The following is a 19414-nucleotide window of genomic DNA, read 5'->3' as shown; positions in this document are numbered from 1 at the left end:
CTTTTAGCTCCTCTGCTAGAACTCGCAGCTTTGAAGCTTGCGCCATCAGAAAGTAGCTTGTGTTACCCCTGTGCTGTGACGCAGACTTCATGTACAGATTTCTTGGTCATTGCCCCTCATTCCTCAGAATCTTCATCGGGCCACCGTCAGTCTCTCCATGCTGCGCCTGGTACCATTCTTGGAGAATTGGATATCCCTATGGAGGGCCCTCCAACACTCAGCCTCTCAGCTCCTCCTCCACCTTCTTGTCTTTCCCTTCCACAGCGGCCTACACCCATGAACTTACTTTCAGCATCACACTGTCTGGCCACCACTCCTAATTTTCAGTGCCTCTGCTCCCCACCTCCAACAGCCCTTTGATTCCTCTGAGACTTAATTGGTCTTGCCACTCTCCACTCACCATCCTGCCCTCTCATGGCCCAACAGCTGCATTTGGTCTTTACTCAATTTAGGGTTCCCTAGAGTTCCAGCCCCCTTCCCTGCCGTGGATTCACCTGTACCTCCCTTTCCTCCATTTTCTCCATTGTCCTCCTCTGGCAGAGCCTAATCCTGGTTCGATTCACTTCTCCATGTATCCACCCCTGCTGTGAGGGGCTAAATATAGCTAGAGAAGAACACCATGCGAGTAGCTCGTCTCACTTTAAATTCATGACTGCTCATCACAGGTGCACCCTCTCTGCAGACTGGTGCATCTTGCTCACTTTCCTGTCACTATGTACCTGCACGCTCACCTACGTGACCCTTTACAAGTTCCCTCTCGCCTTGAATCTCCAGTGCCTCCTACTCTGTCCTCACTGTCACCTGAGTAATTCCCACCACACTAAGAAGGAAGAAGAAGAAACATATCAAGACATTAAAATTGGTAAATCAATGAAACATTAAGTAGGGACTTAAAAAAACCAAACAGGGGAGGTATAAGGAAGAAAAAAAGGTAAAAGAAGTCAGAGTACTCTGATGGACATTTAGAAAGAAAAAAATTAACACACACACATGGTTAGAAAATTCCAGCAGTGCAGAAAGGCAGGAAATGAAAAGTGAAAACACGCCACCCGATCTCAGCATTTCCCTTCCCCAAAGGGAACCTGTGCCAGCGGTTTCCTTTTTGTTCACATCTGTATTTGTGCTTTATCTCTGGGTTCTTCTAAAATTGTGCAGGAAAGATCATGGCATAAACACAGTTCAGTCTTATCTTTCTTAGTAAACCACAGACATTTGGGTAGTTTTAAGTCAAAAGACGTCTCTACTGGTGAGCGAGTGTGGCTGCTGTTGGGAATGATTATGTATCAGTTGGATTACCTTCACCCTTGCAGGTTGTCCTTTCTGGACTTATCTTGCTATTGAATTTATTCCAACATTAAGTCTCATCGATGGTGATTGGGATCTTTAAAAATGATGATAGTTAATAATGTATATATACTGTTTCAGATGATCATAATTTAAAATGATGATTATGGTGTTCATAATTTGTGTATAGTATTTAATGCCTTCCACGAGTTGTTTCATTAAGAATGGTAGGTGGTGCCCTAACTGGTTTGGCTCAGTGGATAGAGCGTCAGCCTGCGGACCGAAAGGTCCCAGGTTCGATTCCGGTCAAGGGCATGTACCTTGGTTGCAGGCACATCCCCGGTGGGAGGTGTGCAGGAGGCAGCTGATCGATGTTTCTAACTCTCTATCCCTCTCCCTTCCTCTCTGTAAAAAAATCAATAAAATATATTAAAAAAAAAAAAGAATGGTAGGTGGTTTGGGGGCAAATTGTTATCTATGTTTTATTTCAGAGTTATTTTGAAATCCCCACTCACTAGTATTTTTATTTTTCACAGAGTCATATTAAGTCTATAGACTCAGGAGAAACTAACATAGAAGGAGCCATAGGTGAGTAGACCATAGAGACATTTTACATCCTTGACTGAGGTACTTTGATATTGTGATTTTGAACATGTAAACAAACACCTGCATAATTACCTGTATTTCTAGGACTGATGGCATCGGAAGAATTTATCAAGATCACGTTGTCGGCTTTTGAAGCAATAATACAGTATCCTGTTTTACTGAAGGACTATTGCTCTACGGTCAGTCCTGGCAGCTTTTAAAAAATACGCTTTTTCATTTACTTGGGAATTCTGCATATTGTAGAAATCTGAGTCTATGTATATGTCATGATTTATTTACTTTTGATAGACATTAGGTTGTACCTAGTTTTTGGCATTTACAAATATTGATGGATATTCTTGTTCATGTGTTTCGCTCTGCATAAGCATGCACTACTTTTAGGGTACATACTTAGGAATGGGATCAGTGGGTCTAGGACAGTGGTCGGTAAACTCACTAGTCAACAGAGCCAAATATCAACAGTACAACGATTGAAATTTCTTTTGAGAGCCAAATTTTTTAAACTTCTTCTAATACCACTTCTTCAAAATAGACTCGCCCAGGCCATGGTATTTTGTGGAAGAGCCACACTCAAGGGACCAAAGAGCCACATGTGGCTCGTGAGCCGCAGTTTGCCGACCACGGGGCTAGGATATCTGTAAACTCAGCTGGTGCACAAAATACTATAGTGTTCTCCAAAGAGGTGGGGCCAGTTTACATTGACTCGGCAGTGCGGTACCTGACCTCCTCATCCTTTTCAACTCTTGTTACTTCACACTTTGTAATGGATGGGTATCTAGCAGTATTTCGTCATAGTTTTAAATGTTTGTATGATCAAGACTGCTAATGAGGCTGAGTAGTTTTTCAAATGTTTCTTGGCCATTTGGGAGTACTCTTATATGAAGTGCTTGTTCAAGTCCTTGTTTTAATTTCAGAGAGAGGAAGGGAGAGGCAGAAGAGAGAGAAACATGAATGAGAGAGAATCATTGATCCTCCTCCTCCTGCATGCTCCCTACTGGGGATTGAGCCCACAACCCGGGCATGTGCCTTGACCTGGGAATCAAACCATGGCCTCCAGGTTCATTGGTCAATGCTCAACCACTGAGCCATGCTGGCCTGGCTTTTTAAAATCTTTATTGTTGAAAGTATTACAAATGTCCCCTTTTGCCCCATTGATCCTTGTCCCCTTTTACGACTTTTTTTTGGAGGCGAGGATGGGAAGGCCTTTGGTTTTCTGTAGATGCAGTACGATTTAGCTAAACGTGAACCTGCTTTTATTTATCCTGCTTAGGATTCTCTGTGCCTCTTGAATCTGGATTGTCCTTTTTCATAATTTCTGGGAAATTCTCAGTTATCATCTCAGCCTATTCTCTCTTTCCTTTGCTCTGTCTTCTTCAGCTACTCAAGGTCATGTGTACATTAAACTTTCTCACTGTATTTTTGATATATTCCATCATTTTTCTCTCTTAGGGTTATATTCTGGATAGCTTTGTTTATATTTTGGATAATTCTGTTTCTGTCTTCCATGTCCAGTGTGGTACTAAATATAGCCATTGAGTTTTTAATTTTGATTATTTTTCATGTGTAGAAGTTTTGTTATTATTAGAAATTCTGCTTATCTGTTTTTTCCCCTATATTTTTTATAATTTTCTGTTCCCTATGCGTATTTCCTAGTCTGTGATGTATTTACTCACATTTGTTAGATGTAGTTGTTTTACACTATTTATGATCATTCCAGTATCAGGAGACTGTGCGGTGCTGTGGTTCCATCATATCTTGTTTGTGTACAAATCGTCTTGTGTTTTCGGAGACCTTCTTTACATTCACTGCTTGTTGGCCAGGGCCTTCCTGGGAGCCGAGTGTGGATGTTCCCTCCTCCAAGAGGCTTCAGGCTTGTCCTGGGCTCTGTCAGTCAGGGCTCCTTAGACGAAGGTCATTTGCACCCCTTTTGCAAGTCCCTGAGACTGGAGTCTGAGATCCTAACTTCCTAGGGCAGCCTTCTCAGCATTTCCCTGGCGTGGGAGCGTATGCGGAGGGGTGGTCCCTGGATCTGGTTCCGCTTACTCTGAGAGTGTAATCCCCGCTCCTCGGTGCCCGGCCCAGGGTAGGAGACTCACAGAACTCCGCATGAGAGAAGACCTGGACTCGGTCTCCATCTCTCGCCCTAGCGGGCCCTCCCAGAGCCCTGTGTCTGCACTATTGGTAAGTGCCTCCAGGGCAGTCACTACCTGGTGCTAAGATAATTGGATGCAAATGCTCAGACTGAGAGGCGAGTTCAGCTCAGCTCTCTGGTTAAAGGTTTCATTCAGAAATTGGTCTGATAGTTTCCCCGTTGTCTTTTCAGATCTTCCGTATTTTTAAGGTTTTGTTCTTTTATATTTTATCTGGCATTTTAAATTGTTTTCAGTGAGAGAGTTAATCCAAATAATACCCACCATTAGCAGAAACGCTGTTTGTTATGATCACTTTCTGGGTAATGATTTCTTAGTCTTCCATTGAGATAGTGTTTGCTTAAGCGTTGCTTATTGATTGTTTTCTCTAATGAGCAATAACCCCATGGATAATTTTTGTGATCTAGTAGTTCCAAATACCTGTACTTACATTTAAATAGACACTCAGTAGTTTATTTTCTAATCATGAGATGCTATCATAATAATCCTTGAAACTACAGTGTGTATTATGATAGGAACGGTGTCATTGCAACTTATGGGCTTCATAAAAGAATTCTTAATGCTGTAACTCATGGGAAATCCTCTAATTACCACTTCTGGAGCATGACCGGGATACATGAAATTGAGGATTCAGCATCCCAAGGAGCATAACATTATTTGAAATGTTAGCACAAACTGTGTTCAAGGCCACTGATCAATACTTGTTATATGGAAGCGGTTGCATGCATTTAATTCTCGCCGAGCACAAGTGCTTAACTCAGATTTTCCCAGAGTTTAGACTACTTAGTGCCTCAGAGTTGGAAATCATCAGTGTGGCCTACAGAGCAGTTAGAAATACCATAATCATTTGCTTTGTACAGAGAATTTGCTCCATTCATGGGGGTTCCAAAATATGTTATGGTAGCAACGGGAAAAATAAAGGTGATTCTTTATTAGAAAATTCTGGTGGTAATATACATAAGTGGCCTAAAATATATTTCAATTCATTTAACTTAAAACAATAAACTAAACCATAATATCTTTTATTATTATTGTTATTATTATTATTATTGTTGTTATTATTATTATTGTTATAAAGAGCCTGCCTTTTTGTAGGTTTTTAAGTCTTTGGGGGTGAAATCAAGATGTCAGCATCCCTGTTTTCCTTTTGGAGGCTCTAAGGGGAAATCTGTTTCCTGGCCTTTTCTAGCTTCTAGGGGCTGCCTTCATTCCTTGGCTCATGGCTCCTTCTTCCATCTTCCAAGCAGGCAGCACAGCGTCTTCACATCTCTTCTTATAAGGACCCTTGCTCGTACATTGGGTTCACCTGTGTAATCCAGGATGAACACCTCAGATCAAAACTCTTAATTTAATCCCATCTGTACAATCCCTTTTGCTGTGTACGGTAACAAATCAACAAGTTTCAGGGATGTGGACGTCTGTCTGTCAGCATTCTGTCTATCACAGATTCCTGATTTTATCAATGGCTTCATGACTAGAATTATTTTGGTGCTCAGAGTATAGCAGATTTGGTCAGTGTAAAAACCCTTTCAAGTAGGCTCATGTGTCCTTGTGAGAAAGGCCATCATTTTTTGAGCTATTCTGTACTTTCTGGCACAACGCGGTATTTTTGGCTCAGCTTGTAACTTACCCTGGCCTGGCCCTGGAATCAGTCTTTTCTCTGAGGAGCCCTTGGTTCCCTTCGGTGGGAAATGGCATTAGAGACCATACTCAGGGAACTAAGGTGCTATTTCCTGAGATGTCTTAGCTTCTAGGCCCTTCCAAATTTATTGTCTTAGAGTTCTAGCTGGGAAGTATATATGTATATACATCTATGAACACACATGTAACCCACTCATATGCACACTTATATACATGTATGTATATACACGTACTAGTATATATGTTGAAATCATGTATTCACACCAGGGTCTTCAAATCTAGTCCACCCCACATAGTTCTCTCTTGCCTTCCCCCATTCCATATTTGCATATCCCTTCTTCTTTTGTAAAAATTCTGGTTTCTTAGCAACATTAGCCTATTTTCTTAATTGCTTAATCCTAATACATCTAAAATGATTACAGAATTGCTTCACCTAAAGTACAGAAACACACCTAATGGAATGAACTGAGATAAATGAGCCGTTAGTGTGAGATTTTATGTTTATCTGGCTGGCTCTCCTCAGCAGGCTGTGTTTCCTGTTTGCTGCAGCTGTTAGTTTCAGAGGCTAATATCCCCTCTAAGATCCCGGTTCTTGTCTCTCCTCCTGTCCTTGGGTCTCCGTGAGAATTCCTTCTGAAATAAAGCCCGTGCCTTAGCTCTGTCAGGTACCATCCTGCGTTATTGATAGGAGGGGCCGTGCTGATGTGGTGGGCACGGTGTGGTGAGCTTTGCTTGTGCGGGGCATCATTTCATTGGTTTGGGCAGCCAGGTGGTGGTATTGGGCTGTGAATAGTTTCTCCTGCCTTTTTATCAGTGTAGGTAGGAATTTTGTTTGTTGTTGCCAAAACAGTTCATCAAATGAGATAGTAGGTTTCAAAATTAGACCATGGGCGTGATTTGTCCTTTCTTCATTGTCCATTTTTATTTGGCGGGGGGCGCGGGGGGGCGGCCCGCGGAGAAAGCTTATTTTGGAGATTTCAAACCATATTTGATTGTGCTCTGTCTGATATTACTAGGAAATCATAGAGTTGTTTTGTATAGTGGATATACATCTTCTGTATCTATTTATAAAAATAACCAGGATTAACTTGTCATAGCTCTTTGATGTATTTCACAAAACATGAAGATTATATATCTCTTTTCCCCCCAACATTTTGATCATCGTTTATCTTCAACTTGAGTAATGATCACCAGCTCATATATACATTAATTTGGTGGTTTAATGTCAACCCATGCCAATCAGATTTTGCTTTAAATACTAAAGTTCTTTTCATGAACCCTGAAGGTTTTGATGATCGTAATGTCATTTTGACCTGGGGACTTTTTCAGTTAGGTGAGCTTGGTGGTTTATTAAATGTCATGCAGACTTTAGATCCAGGATAAATGTAGCTGTTGCCTTTTTTCCCACACCTTTGATTAGTGATTCTGTCAGTGGACAAAAAAACATAGATAGTGGTTGTTATCAAGTCCCTGTGTACGGAGGTCTGAACTGAGTCTTGAATACCTTTTCTTGTAGGTTGTTGATTATATCCTGCCACCCTTGGTCTCCTTGGTTCAAAGCCAGAATGGTAAGTGACCACATCTCCCAGAATTCCATCGGTTACACATTCGGTTCCATTCCATCTCCATGGAGTCACGCTCTCGGCATCCTTTCTTTTCAAGTGGAGTGGAGGCTCTTCAGCTTGCGGTTGCTCTCAGAAACCACATCTCTGCTGGTGAACCAGGAGGGCGGGGATGGCAAGGAGGCTGCGCCCATCGACTCCAACAGCAACCTTCTGGCTCTCATTAGAGATGTCCTCCTTCCCCAGTGAGTACCGTGCTCTGCACTCGCCCAGAGCGGTGTGGGCCACTCAGGATGCCGCGGCCAGATGAGGGGCACCACTGGCCTTGGGGTCTCCCTGTCCTCACATTCATGTCCACGTGCTTATGTGCTCACCATAAGGAGGTTAGGACCAAAGGCAGTAACTGTTACACTGCCTGGGACCCAGGAGAATCTCTGCCTATGTTGAAAAATATCCATTTAGAGGTTCTCCTGTTTCCTACAGACTCTGAGGTTATGCAGAGGTAAAGGTGTTTATGGCTGGGTGGAGGTAGGGGGGCGGCGGTGAGGTTTATTATTCAAGGTCAACATGATAAGACTACTGGAAGATGAAATTGGGACTTTCCCGGGCCCTGCTCAGAAATGATAGAGATGGAAATCTTCCTTCCCCCGAAACTCTTGTAATGGAAATTAAGTTTAGATGCAGATAGGGAGTGGTGGAATAAGTAATGTAGGAATTATCAGAAAGAGGTTATCTTTTTCCTTTTTACTCCATTACATAGCACACACACAGTAGGATGCTTACAGGTATCTGACCTCACGTTGTTTTGTGCAGGAGCGTTCTATAAGGTATGCAGCTCGGGAGCAGCAGGCTGCCCCTCTGGCTGAGGTGTGCAGCAGGCTACACCACCTAGGTTTGTGTAGGTGCACTCCGATGTGCGCACAGTGACGAAATCACCTAACGCATTTTTCAGAGTGTATCCCGCCATTGAGGGGCACATGTGACAGTGTGTGAATGGCATGTACTTATGTGGGTAAATATAAGCTTAGAGCCTTGTGTCATGGGATTAATGCTTTTGGTGCCATCTTACACTTACAAACTGGTTATACATAATCATAAACATCTTCCTGACAAACGCCTAATAAGGAGACTTTTGTGCCAAGTGTGATTTTTAAAAGATGTCTTCTGGCTAGCTGCTATCTGGCAGCCTGTAGGGAAGCATTTCTCAGGACCTGCGCTGTCCCCCGATAGTGGGGAGGGGTTTCCTCCAACAGGACTGCCCAGTTTAGTAACAGCTGTTAGCACGGATGTGAATTTGCAGTAAAATCTCTTCATATCTGAAGTTTGCCCACTTTAGGAGCAGTTTGTAAAATAAAAAGCAGTAAGTCTATAATTTAGGGTTCCTGTTTTATTGGTTTGAGTTGGGATGACTATGTATTTCCTTCACTGTGCATCCTCACCTTTTCTAGAGATGAGGAATTACAGAGGAAAATACAGATGTGAGCCACATGACAATTCAGGAACAAGAGTGATGTTAGACGACCTCAGGTGTCATTAAGCAACTTGAAATGCACTTTGGATAATAGCATGGGATTCATTGGGATGTGGTGTGGGGTACTTCCAAAGCTGTAGATGGATTCTGATGCGAAGCGCAGGTCTTGCTCTGCATTTCATTCTCTAAGCCTCAGTTTCCTCATCTGTAGAATGGGATAATAGTACCTGACTCAGGAAATTATTAAACAGGATACTTCTTTTAAGACACTTTGTACAGTGTGTGGGACATAGTACCCTCTTGACAGATGTTTAGCACTATTGATATTATTATTAGGTCCATTATTAGAATCTCTCCTATGCAGATTATAATGGTATAATAATAGCAATAGTACGTACTTCACCGAAGTGAGGTGCCATTAAATGTATAATGCTGACTGCTTGCCTGGCAGATACAGAGAGGGCTCAATCAGTGTTAGTACAATTTTTAAAAAATGAAAGATAATGTATTCATTTAACTTTAACTCTGGAAAACTGGAAGCCCTGGCAAGAAGTTTGGTTTTTGAAGATAACTCTTGGTAATTGTAAGTTTAGAATCGCTAATAATGGAAAACTCGTGTTCTTTAGTGAGTATGTAAATATAATGGCTTACAATTACGAAGTTTCTAGTTTATAGGAACTCTATGGCATCTGCTTCAATTTGGAAAATGTTGTAGCCCCTTATCTGCAAGGGATAGATAAGTTCCAAGATCCTATGGAGGATAGCCCTGAACCCCAATCCACTCCTTCAACTCTGTCAGCAACGCGCAGCAGCTTCTTCATTGGCAGACGCAGCCTCTCCGGCAGCTTTTATATTTCCCAGTCCAAGCCTGTTCCTGTGTCTGTACAACCATCCTTCGGTGCAGAAACTGCCTGGTGTCATTCATCTCAGGGGATCCCTTGCTGATACAGGCTCAATACTTTCTGGTGCAAATGGTTGCCATCCATCAGAACATGTTTTCTATGTGTGTCTTCCACCCCCAAATTTTTCCCTTTTTTTTTTTTTTTTAAAAAAAGGTTTTTTTTTTAATTTATTTCAGAGAGGAAGGAAAAGTGTGAGAGAGAAATATAAATGATGAGAGAGAATCATCAATGGGATGCCAATGGGGATCAAACCTACAACCCGGGCGTGTGCCCTGACTACGAATTGAACCATGACCTCCTGGTTCGCAGGTCGACGCTCAACCGCTGAGCCACACCGGCAGGCACCTTTTCCCTCTTAACTGAGCACTTACCACCCCTGTGGCGGTAACGTTTGCAGTTGGAGGTGCGACTGCAAAAACAGGCACGAATTTCTCGTTCTTTCTTCCCAATTTCATGGATAGAAGATTTGTTGTTACCATAGCTCTTAGCAGCCACAGCAAATGCTTTTTTTTTTCCTTTCCTGACTAAGTTGAGAACTTTGACCTTTTTACCCTTAAAGGAAGCGCTTTGTGGTTTCTCTGTGCCATGTCCCAGTTGCCAGCATCTCCCGCGCTGTGGGGCCATTGTTAGTAACATAAGGCTTCCCTGAGCACAGCACTGCCATACTGTGACAGTCAGCCTGATGACAGAGGTGGCCACTAAGTGACTGACAGGTGGGTAGACTGCACGGAGTGGATGCTCGGGACAAAAGAGGATTCACGTTTCTGGTGCAAGAATTTGTTTTGCTACTGAGAACGGCACACAAATTAACACTTCAGTATTGCTTCGGGGATTTTTCATGTAATATTTTCAGCCGCAGATGACCACAGATGACTGGAACCGCAGAAAGCGAAACTGTGGATAAGGGGGGACTACTGTAGGTATACTACCGACAGGACTTTTAATTTTGTTAACATTTTGATCCTTTTTTGACCTGAACACTTTGGATAAAGCCAAGGCGACAGGCTTTTCACGGCCCCCCACTTTTTTACAGGAGAGTGTTGTATTAGTTCAGAGTATTTTATTTGCAAATAATAACACTGGACTCTAACTGGGAAAAGAATTATTTACTCACTGAGAAGTCCAGGGCATCACACAAAGCTGGATTCGAGGTTTGAGTTCATTTCTGCAGAACCGTGTGTCTCCATCGCTCCGTCGGCCCACTCCTGCGTGGCTTTGCTCTCAGAGAGGTTCCTTCTTGCTGGGAAACGGCTCCTGGCGCTGATCCCAGGGAAAGAGGGGATGTCTTTTCTATTAGCTCGGGCAAAATTTTAAGGAAGGATAACAATTTAATCTTGTTAAAGACCATGTAATACCTGTGTTCAAGGTGCTTATCAGAACTGTTGTGTGATGTGAATGAAAACTCAGTGGTGAGAATAAATACCTTATTAAACTAAATATTAGATATGGTTTTCAGAGAAACAGAACAAATAGGATGCATACACACACACACACACACATATACATATATATATGTATATATATATATATATATACATATATATATATATATATATATATATATATGGAGAGAGAGAGAGAGAGAGAGAGAGAGAGAGAGAGAGAGAGAGAGATCTATTGTATGGAATTGGCTCACTTGCTTATGAAGGCTGAGAAGTCCCAATCTGAGTCTAAGGCCCGAGACCCAGAAAAGCCTTTGGTGTAAGGCCCAGTCTGAAGGCTGGCAGGTTGGACACCCAAGAAGAGCTGATGTTTCAAGTCCAAAGGCAGCAAAAGACCAGGGTCCCAGCAGGAGGCAGTGGGAGCAGCAGGAGTTCCCTCGTCCTCAGCCTTTTTGCTCTCTTTAGGTCTTCCGTGTAATTGGTGAGGACCACCCACGTTAGGGAGAGCCACTGCTTCCCTGGTCTGCTGACTCACACATTAATCTCCCCAGGAACACCCGGGACACACCCAGAGTGACGTCTGACCCACCGTCTGGGTATCCTGTGACCCGGTCAGGTTGACATCACCGTACCTATCATAAATACCATGCATGACTCTATAAACTATGAGTTAACATCAGAGACCCATTGCCTCTTCTCAGTGTGCATGCTTTGCTTTCTAAAGAGATGAACTTTAGTTACAAGTATTTGTGCCTTTTGTACGTAGAGGATTTTACTACCATTGATAGGGAGGTGGTATTTGAGTTATGAAACCTGGGTGTGATTGGATAGAAAGCGAGTGGGCACCCCAGGAAAGAACGGGGGAAGCCAGAAGGTGGAAGAGGCAGAGGAGTTGGCAGCAAACTGACCAGCTTCTTTCCAGCAGAGACTGCACGTGAGAGTTGCGTGATATGAGCTTGGGAGAGAATGTTCTCTCTCTCCACCGGCCCATTTGATATTCATGGACACTAATTGAATGTGTCTTATTTCATTGGCATATTTCTCGTTGCTGGAATATAATAGTGACCAGGACAGGCCCAGCCACTGCCTTTATGGAATGTACTGTCGGGTAGAGCCAAATATTTCAGACATTAGTAATAATTTTTTTAACCGAAGGAGTTTGTAAGTCATGCAAATAAAAATGTTACTTAAGTATAAATTGAATAAGTATCGAGGCCACCTTTATTCACCGTGGGCTTCCTCCATGTTCATCAGCCTGCCTGGGGACACGTGGACACGTGTCTTCTGGGACATTTTATGTGCTTCCTGTTCCTCTGCTTGTGAGTTTCTCAGTGCACACATTTAACTTTCCACAGCTCAGCGTTTCTAAAAATTAGATGACCTTCGGACACTCTTTCCCGTGGGCTATCTATTAACATCTCCCGGAACTCTAGTGTTCCTTTGATCACAATTTTGAAATGCTACTCCAGGGCATTTCCAAGAAAAGGATGCTCACCATCGAAACTTTAACTTTGGCTTGTTAGTATTCACTGATGTGAACACGCTCAGTGGCTTACATCAACATCTGTTTGTTAAGTCACGCTCCTGAGGCCAGAGGCCCACAGATCCCGTGGGACTTGGTTCTCTGCTGCGGAGCTCATGCTGCCTAAACCAGGTGTCTGTCCACTAGGACGAGTCCTGGTCTGAAGCCTGGGAGAAATCTGCTTCCCAGCTCATTCAGGTTGGTGGCACAATCGTTCCTCGTAGTTTGTATTAGTTTCTTAGAGTTGCAGTAACAAATGACCCCAAACGGACTGGCTTAAAACAGCAGAAATGTACTCTTTCCCAGTTCAGGAGATCAGAAGTCTGGCATCAGTGTGTCAGCAGAGTTGGTTACTTCTGGAGTCTGACCTAGAATCTACGCCTCTCTCCTGGCTTCTGGTGCTGCCCGCCATCCTTGGCTTATGGCAGCGTCACCCCAGTCGCTGCCTCAGTCCTCACTTGACCTTCTCCTCTGTGTGTCTGTCTCAGATTTGCCTCTGTCTTTCTCTTATAAGGATATCTGTCATTATATTTGAGGCCTACCCTAAATCCAGGATGATCTTATCTTGAGATCCTTAACTACATGCGAAGACCTTTTCTCCAAATAGGGTTACATTCACACGTCCTGGGTTAGGACTCCGATATGCCATTTGTTCTGTTTCTCTGAGACCATTATCCCATCCAGTACTTTTTTTAAAAAAATTTTTTTATTGTTGAAAGTATTACATGTGTTCCCTTTTTCCCCCCATTGACTTTTTCTAGCCCACCTCTGCCCCCCACCCCAGGCCTTCACCACCCTGTTGTCAGTGTCCATAGGATATGCATAAATGCATCCAAGTTCTTTGGTTGATCACTTCCCATCCACCCACCCTCCCCACCTTCCTTCTGAGATTCTGCAGTCTTCTTACCCAGTACTTAGTTGTGGAACAGAAGTCCTTGTTCTGTGCTGTCTTATGTTCCTTTAGGTGGCCACGTGTCTTCTCATGGCCCCTCCCTCTTCAAGTCAGCAAGAGTTTGCCAAACCTCCCTCATATTTGCAATTTCTCTCTCCTGCCTCCAGCTTGAGGAAACTATGCATGTTAAAGTTGGTGATGTTGGTCATTGGTAATTAATCTGAGTCTTGATCCGAATATATTCATATTCACGACTTGGCCCTGTCCTCACTTCCTTCTCCTCCCCTTCCTTCTTTTAGTTTCTCCTCCTCTCTTCAAGATAGTTGGAGTGCCAATAATATATCTGAGTTATCTGTATGAACAATGAGGAAAAGTTTGTTTTCTGGGAAGAAAGAACCATACATCCTCAGAAAATTACCATGACGTTGTCTTCAACAGGGAGAAGGATTTAATTTTAAAGGTTCATGCCGAAGAGAAGAGGCAATCTTTAATGGAACTTAAGCCCAGAGTGACCTTATTAATTAAAATTGGCACCTCTCAGAAGTTTAATATCGAAGTCATTATCAGTGAAATCTTAGTACTGAAGCAGTCTTTTGCTGACTGTTTGAACATTTTTGGGGGGTTTGAGGGGGTTTGTTACATAAGGGAGGGTATTTCTCTTGCAGTATTTAACTGTGGATTGGACTGGGTTCCTCACTCAGGAGACACACCATTGTTATTTTGGGGAAGAGGAAATTTTAATATTCCTACAAATGTAAGTAATATAATTTGTACTACGTTGTGTGATTATGCATATGATGTTTGAAGTCCTTTCCCCCACCCCCTTCCCTCCTTTCTTTCTTAGTTAATTCATTCAATAAATATACATATATTGAGTACTATTGTGAGCAAGGTCGAATTCCTGCCTCTCACTGAGCTTACGTTCCAGGGGTAAGACAAAGCAGTAAACACATAAATATAGAGGATGATTTCAGTTCATTGTGAGAGCTGTGAAGAAAAAGGGAACCGAGTAAGGGGACAGAGCGCGACAGTAAGGCGAACAAGGGAGGGGCTGTGTTTGGTGGGACAGTCAGGGAAGGCCGTAAGCCAGGTGGCAGCCGTGGGAAACATTTGCTGTGCAGTTTGCCTTTGGTGACTGGAACCATTCGCCGACGAGGATTTTAGTGTGCATCTTTCTTCGAGTGTTTTGTATTGAAAAGAGATCATGCTGATATAAATGTGCTGATAATGTTTTTTATGACAATATGGCATTCAGCATTTCCCTCCTGGGGAAAATGAGCACTGTCTTTCCCTTTTATTATTCTCCGGTGGCCTGTACAATTATCAGCGCCATAATGACTCCATAAACGGCTAAGGCTTTGTTTTTCAGAATCTGAGAATCATGTTCCTTACAGATGAGAATTGTCTTACCCTTTCGATGGCAACACACTGTAGGGTTGTTTATCTGCCTCTGGAATAATGTCCAGCAAAAGTCATGCGTTTGGTTTCTATGCTGGTGGGTCAAGGGGACATTCAATGGTTCTATATTGCATCCCTTAACTACAAGTATTCTATGTCAACATAGGCATGAACTTGGCCGTCTTTGATGGCAATCAGAGTAGTCGGGAGTATTTCATTTTTAGCCTTTCCTTAGGAATTTATTTATTTTTTTTGTAGATAAAATTTAAGTCAGATATTTTTACACCAGAAAGAAGCATCATAATGTTATCCAGAGAATTAGGATGCTAGAATTATTCTGATTGGGATGAAAGAATATCCTTATTAACTCCAAATTATCCAAATTTGTAAACCTTGAGTGTTGATTTTTTGAAGTTGTTTCTCTTAGCCTTTCATATCTTTATAATGAAAATTTGCTGTTGAGTTTATTGAAGAGTTCAGAAGAGATGAGGGCTTATGTCTGAAGTAAAATTTAATACTTTGAAGTATCTATCTCTTCACTTTAAAAAATCTATCTATCTATCTATCTATCTATCTATCTATCTATCTTCTAATCTATCAGTCTTTCTACCCACAAGTCTATTTCTCCATCCACTTATGTATCCATTTAACTACTGATATACTTAAATACCTATGCATTTGTGCAAGACAGCAGTATGATATAGAACTCAGGCTACATAAAATCACAAGACAGGAAAGATATCAAAATATTGACTACTAAATTGATTTATACCCACTCTCATTTTATAAAATTTTGGAGTTGACTAACGATATTACCTACTTTGAATTTTGGAGAAGACTCTACAGAAAATGCCCCAAAGAGTAAGCTATCTACCCCTTTCTTACAGCCATCCAGGGGAACGCCTCTGCCTTCCCCAAAGGTAGAGGCCACCTCCACACTTTGTTTGGCAGCCTGCTCTCTATCTAACCCACACATCTCCAGCCGCTCTTTAGGCCTCAGCTCCCTCTTGCATGCTGTTAGATACACATTTGATCACACTGCCTTCTTCATCATTCCCTTGCTCAGAAACGTTTACACGTATAGGTTGTAGAAAGTCACTGTAGCAGCCCAAGTCAGTTTGGCTCAGTGGGTAGAGCGTTGGCCTGCAGACTGAAGGGTTCTGGGATTGATTCTGGTCAAGGGCATGTATCTCGGTTGCAGGCTCCCGGCCCTGGTCAGGCATGTGAAGGCAACCAATCGATGTGTCTCTTACATCGGTGTATCTCTCTGTCTCTCCCTCTCCCTTCCACTCTCTCTAGAAATCAGTGGAAAAAATATCCTCAAATGAGGATTAAAAGCAACAAATCCCCAAGCAAACAAAAGAAGAAAGTAACATGAACATACTTACCCAGCCATCCAAGACACTCAGTGTTTTGCTTCTTGTCTACCATTTCATGCCAACATCTGCCTGCTCCCCTACATTTTCTCCATCTCTGGTGAGGTTTACTTAGTGCTTCTTTTAAGTTTCTCCTTAGAACTCCCTACTCCCAGACATCATACTGGGAATATCTATATCTATCTATCAATCATCTAGGTATATGTGTTTATATAACACAACTTATTTGACTATCTTGCAATCTACTTACCCCTACATTTATAAATGCACCGGAAATCATTTAAACAACTCCCAGTTCCTGATCATCTAGGCTTTCCCAGTGTTTCACTATTAAAGAGATGGCTACAAAGACCATTTTCAGCACTACATCTTTGGGTGCAGACTTATTCATTTTGTTGAATGTCTGGGGGTAGAGTCACTGTGTTAAAAATTAAGTACATGGTAAGGGCTTTTGAATATGTTTTGGCAAATTATTTTCAACGATGACAACCAGCTTGCGTGACCAGCTTTACTTTGTGAAACGACCCGTGTTGCTCTTCCTTGTCAGCTGGACTCGCAGTCATTCCTTCAGGTGTTAGTGAGCTGATCATTTCCACTCCCCATGCTTTTTGGCCACTGATACTCTTCTTAGTTGGATTTTGTCCTCTTTTCTGGTGGGATATTTATTGGTTTGCAATAACTCTTTATATATTAAGAATATCAGCTCTTTTACCAACATTCTGCAAAAAATTTTTCCCTCTTTTGATTTATTTATGGTGGTTTGCCATTGAGAAATATGTAGTATTTAAAAACTTGCCCTGAAAAAGCAAGTTTTTTTAATTCACTTCTATTTGTTGTGATGTTATAGAGGTCTTCTCACCCAAGAAAATGTGAATATTTACGCATTGTAAATATTTACAGATTTACACAGTTTTTGCTTAGATTTTTTTATTTATTGCCAATGCACTTTTATAAGATGTGGCCTGACCGTTCTTTCCCACTCCCTTTCTAAGATTACTTTCTTGTCCAGTGTTGCCACCTTTCTTTCCTTTTAATTTATATTGTATTCTTGATCTCTCCCTTTGGGTCATAATTATCGTGGTTTTGCAAAGTACTTTAGTTTTTTATTTAGAATCTTCCTCATTGTATTTTCCCTAGAGTTTCTTGGATAATCTGGACTCACTCTTTCCCCCCAAATTCTCAGAGTCCACTTCATGGAGATGTGAAACGTGAGTCTGTGGCTTGATCCCAACAGAGTGGATCCTTATGACACGGTGCTTCCGCCCGACCTCCGGGCCCCCCACCACCCAGGAAAACAGGTTCTTCTTTCTGCGTGGCCAATTCTCGAGCTACGTCCCCAGAACAGCTTCTCAGTAATTCCGAGTTATCCACGCAGGCGGTGTCAGTTTCCTGCAGCCTGCCTAACTGGACGCTGCTTGCTCCAGGTACTTGACAAGATAGGAGAGAGTCCCTCCCTTGGGTCCCTGCAGGTGACTTTCGGACGCTTCCTCTCCGTCGGGATAGATGTGAATTTAGGATGCATGGCTTGTCCTGGCTGGGCTCCAGCTGTTTGGGACCTAGCAAAGGCCCTTGGTTTGGGGAGGACCCTAAAAGTGGGAGAGTGGGGTCTGGGCCACCACCTGGACAGCGTGCTCTGATGTGGACGGTGATGTCACTCTGGCCGGGCCCATGCCCTTGGAGTCCTCCTCTCCAGGGCCGGTCTGTCAGGTGGGCAGCTTCTCGCTGGCCACCCTCCTGCGAAGCCCTTCTAGGAGCCCTGGCTTATCTTTGTTTTGTGTCTGTGTTTTCCTGCCAAGTGGCATTCAGAAGAGCGCGAGGTCCAATTATTACCAGTTCAGCTGCTTTATCTCTCCTTGGAAGACAAACTAATAAATCACAGCATCGTTTTGGCTAGTTCTTGCTGCCTGTTACAAACCTTTCTTTGATTAAAATACATTCAAAATACTCAATATTTGTATTCGGAACAAGTCTGCTGTGAATTTTACCCTTCATTTTCTTTTCTTTTTTTTTCTTTTTTTAATATATTTTATTGATTTTTTACAGAGAGGAAGGGAGAGGGACAGAGAGCTAGAAACATCGATGAGAGAGAAACATTGACCAGCTGCCTCTTGCATACCCCCCACTGGGGACATGCCCGCAACCCAGATACATGCCCTTGACCGGAATCGAACCTGGGACCTTTCAGTCCGCAGGCCGACGCTCTATCCACTGAGCCAAACCGGTCTCGGCTACCCTTCATTTTCTAAGGGGAGAAAAACATAGCAATATTCTTTGCAAAAATTCTCATGCACAGGCTGGTATAGACTTCCTTCTTCCCTCCTGTTTCAAGGTTAGGTAGCCGCACACAACCTCAACACATTTGTGTTTCAGTCAGTAATGTTTCCTCAGTGTTTTTCTTTTTCTTTAAAAAAAAATATATATATATTTTATTGATATCAGAGAGGAAGGGAGAGGGAGAGAGATAGAAACATCAATGATGAGAGAATCATCAATCGGCTGCCTCCTGCACGCCCCCTACTGGGGATCGAGCCTGCAACCAGGCATGTGCCCTGATTGGGAATCCAACCGTGACCTCCTTGTTCATAGGCCAATGCTCAACCACTGAGCCACACCAGCTGGGCTCATCAGTGTTTTTAAATTTAGATTCTACATGTTCTAGTTAAGACTTTTAGTACATGTTTTAGTGCTATTGAGATTTTCTCTAGTATGTGTCTCACTAGTTGTCCACATTTTACATTTGCCACACAGGCATGTCAGAAGCTTTTAAAAGTTCCTGGGCTTGTGGTCTTTTCCTGGGGGATTCAGCGAAGTCTGGGAGTGGGGGTGGGGAGCTGGTTATCTGGGGTGTGTGAGTGGGAGTTTCTCACCCCCATTTCAGGTGAAATTCTCCAGCTGACAGTTTCTAAACCCTGGGAAGCAGTAGAAGAGCTCATTCTTCTCTCTCATTAATGCCTCCCTTTCAACCAGTCCTCAGTTTCCCTATGAAGGATGTGTGTCCGGAAGGACTGGGTTAGCAGATGTGGGGGTATTCGAATCCTGCACATTATAAAGTAACTGGCCCTCGACTGCTGTCTGGGAGATAACTTCTGAGGCTCTGGAATGTGCTGCCCGATAAGAGGGTCTCAGTGTCCTCGGGGCCTGGAATCTGGTCAGATTGCTTCCATCAGCAATGTAAATTACAGCCGGCCTCGGCCACACTGTGTCAGGGGACCTCCAGAGGGGCTGGAG

At 42.8% G+C, this 19414-nt stretch overlaps 1 protein-coding gene across 3 annotated transcripts in view; it reads left to right on the top strand.

The window, feature by feature from the left end:
- ULK4 (unc-51 like kinase 4) overlaps positions 1-19414 on the top strand; it is a 250082-nt gene that overhangs the window by 76489 nt on the left and 154179 nt on the right. For all 3 annotated transcript variants that reach the window (XM_054729835.1, XM_054729834.1, XM_054729836.1), the window contains 4 exons: positions 1821-1872; positions 1975-2069; positions 7198-7249; positions 7344-7488. In XM_054729835.1, coding sequence (XP_054585810.1) covers positions 1821-1872; positions 1975-2069; positions 7198-7249; positions 7344-7488 — 344 coding nt within the window. The remainder of the gene's footprint in view (positions 1-1820; positions 1873-1974; positions 2070-7197; positions 7250-7343; positions 7489-19414) is intronic.

Source organism: Eptesicus fuscus, chromosome 18 (assembly GCF_027574615.1).
Source record: "Eptesicus fuscus isolate TK198812 chromosome 18, DD_ASM_mEF_20220401, whole genome shotgun sequence".
In the NCBI taxonomy this organism is placed as follows: Eukaryota; Metazoa; Chordata; class Mammalia; order Chiroptera; family Vespertilionidae; genus Eptesicus; species Eptesicus fuscus.
The sequence above is the reverse complement of the archived record's forward strand: the minus strand, read 5'-3'. Positions and strand labels throughout refer to the sequence as shown.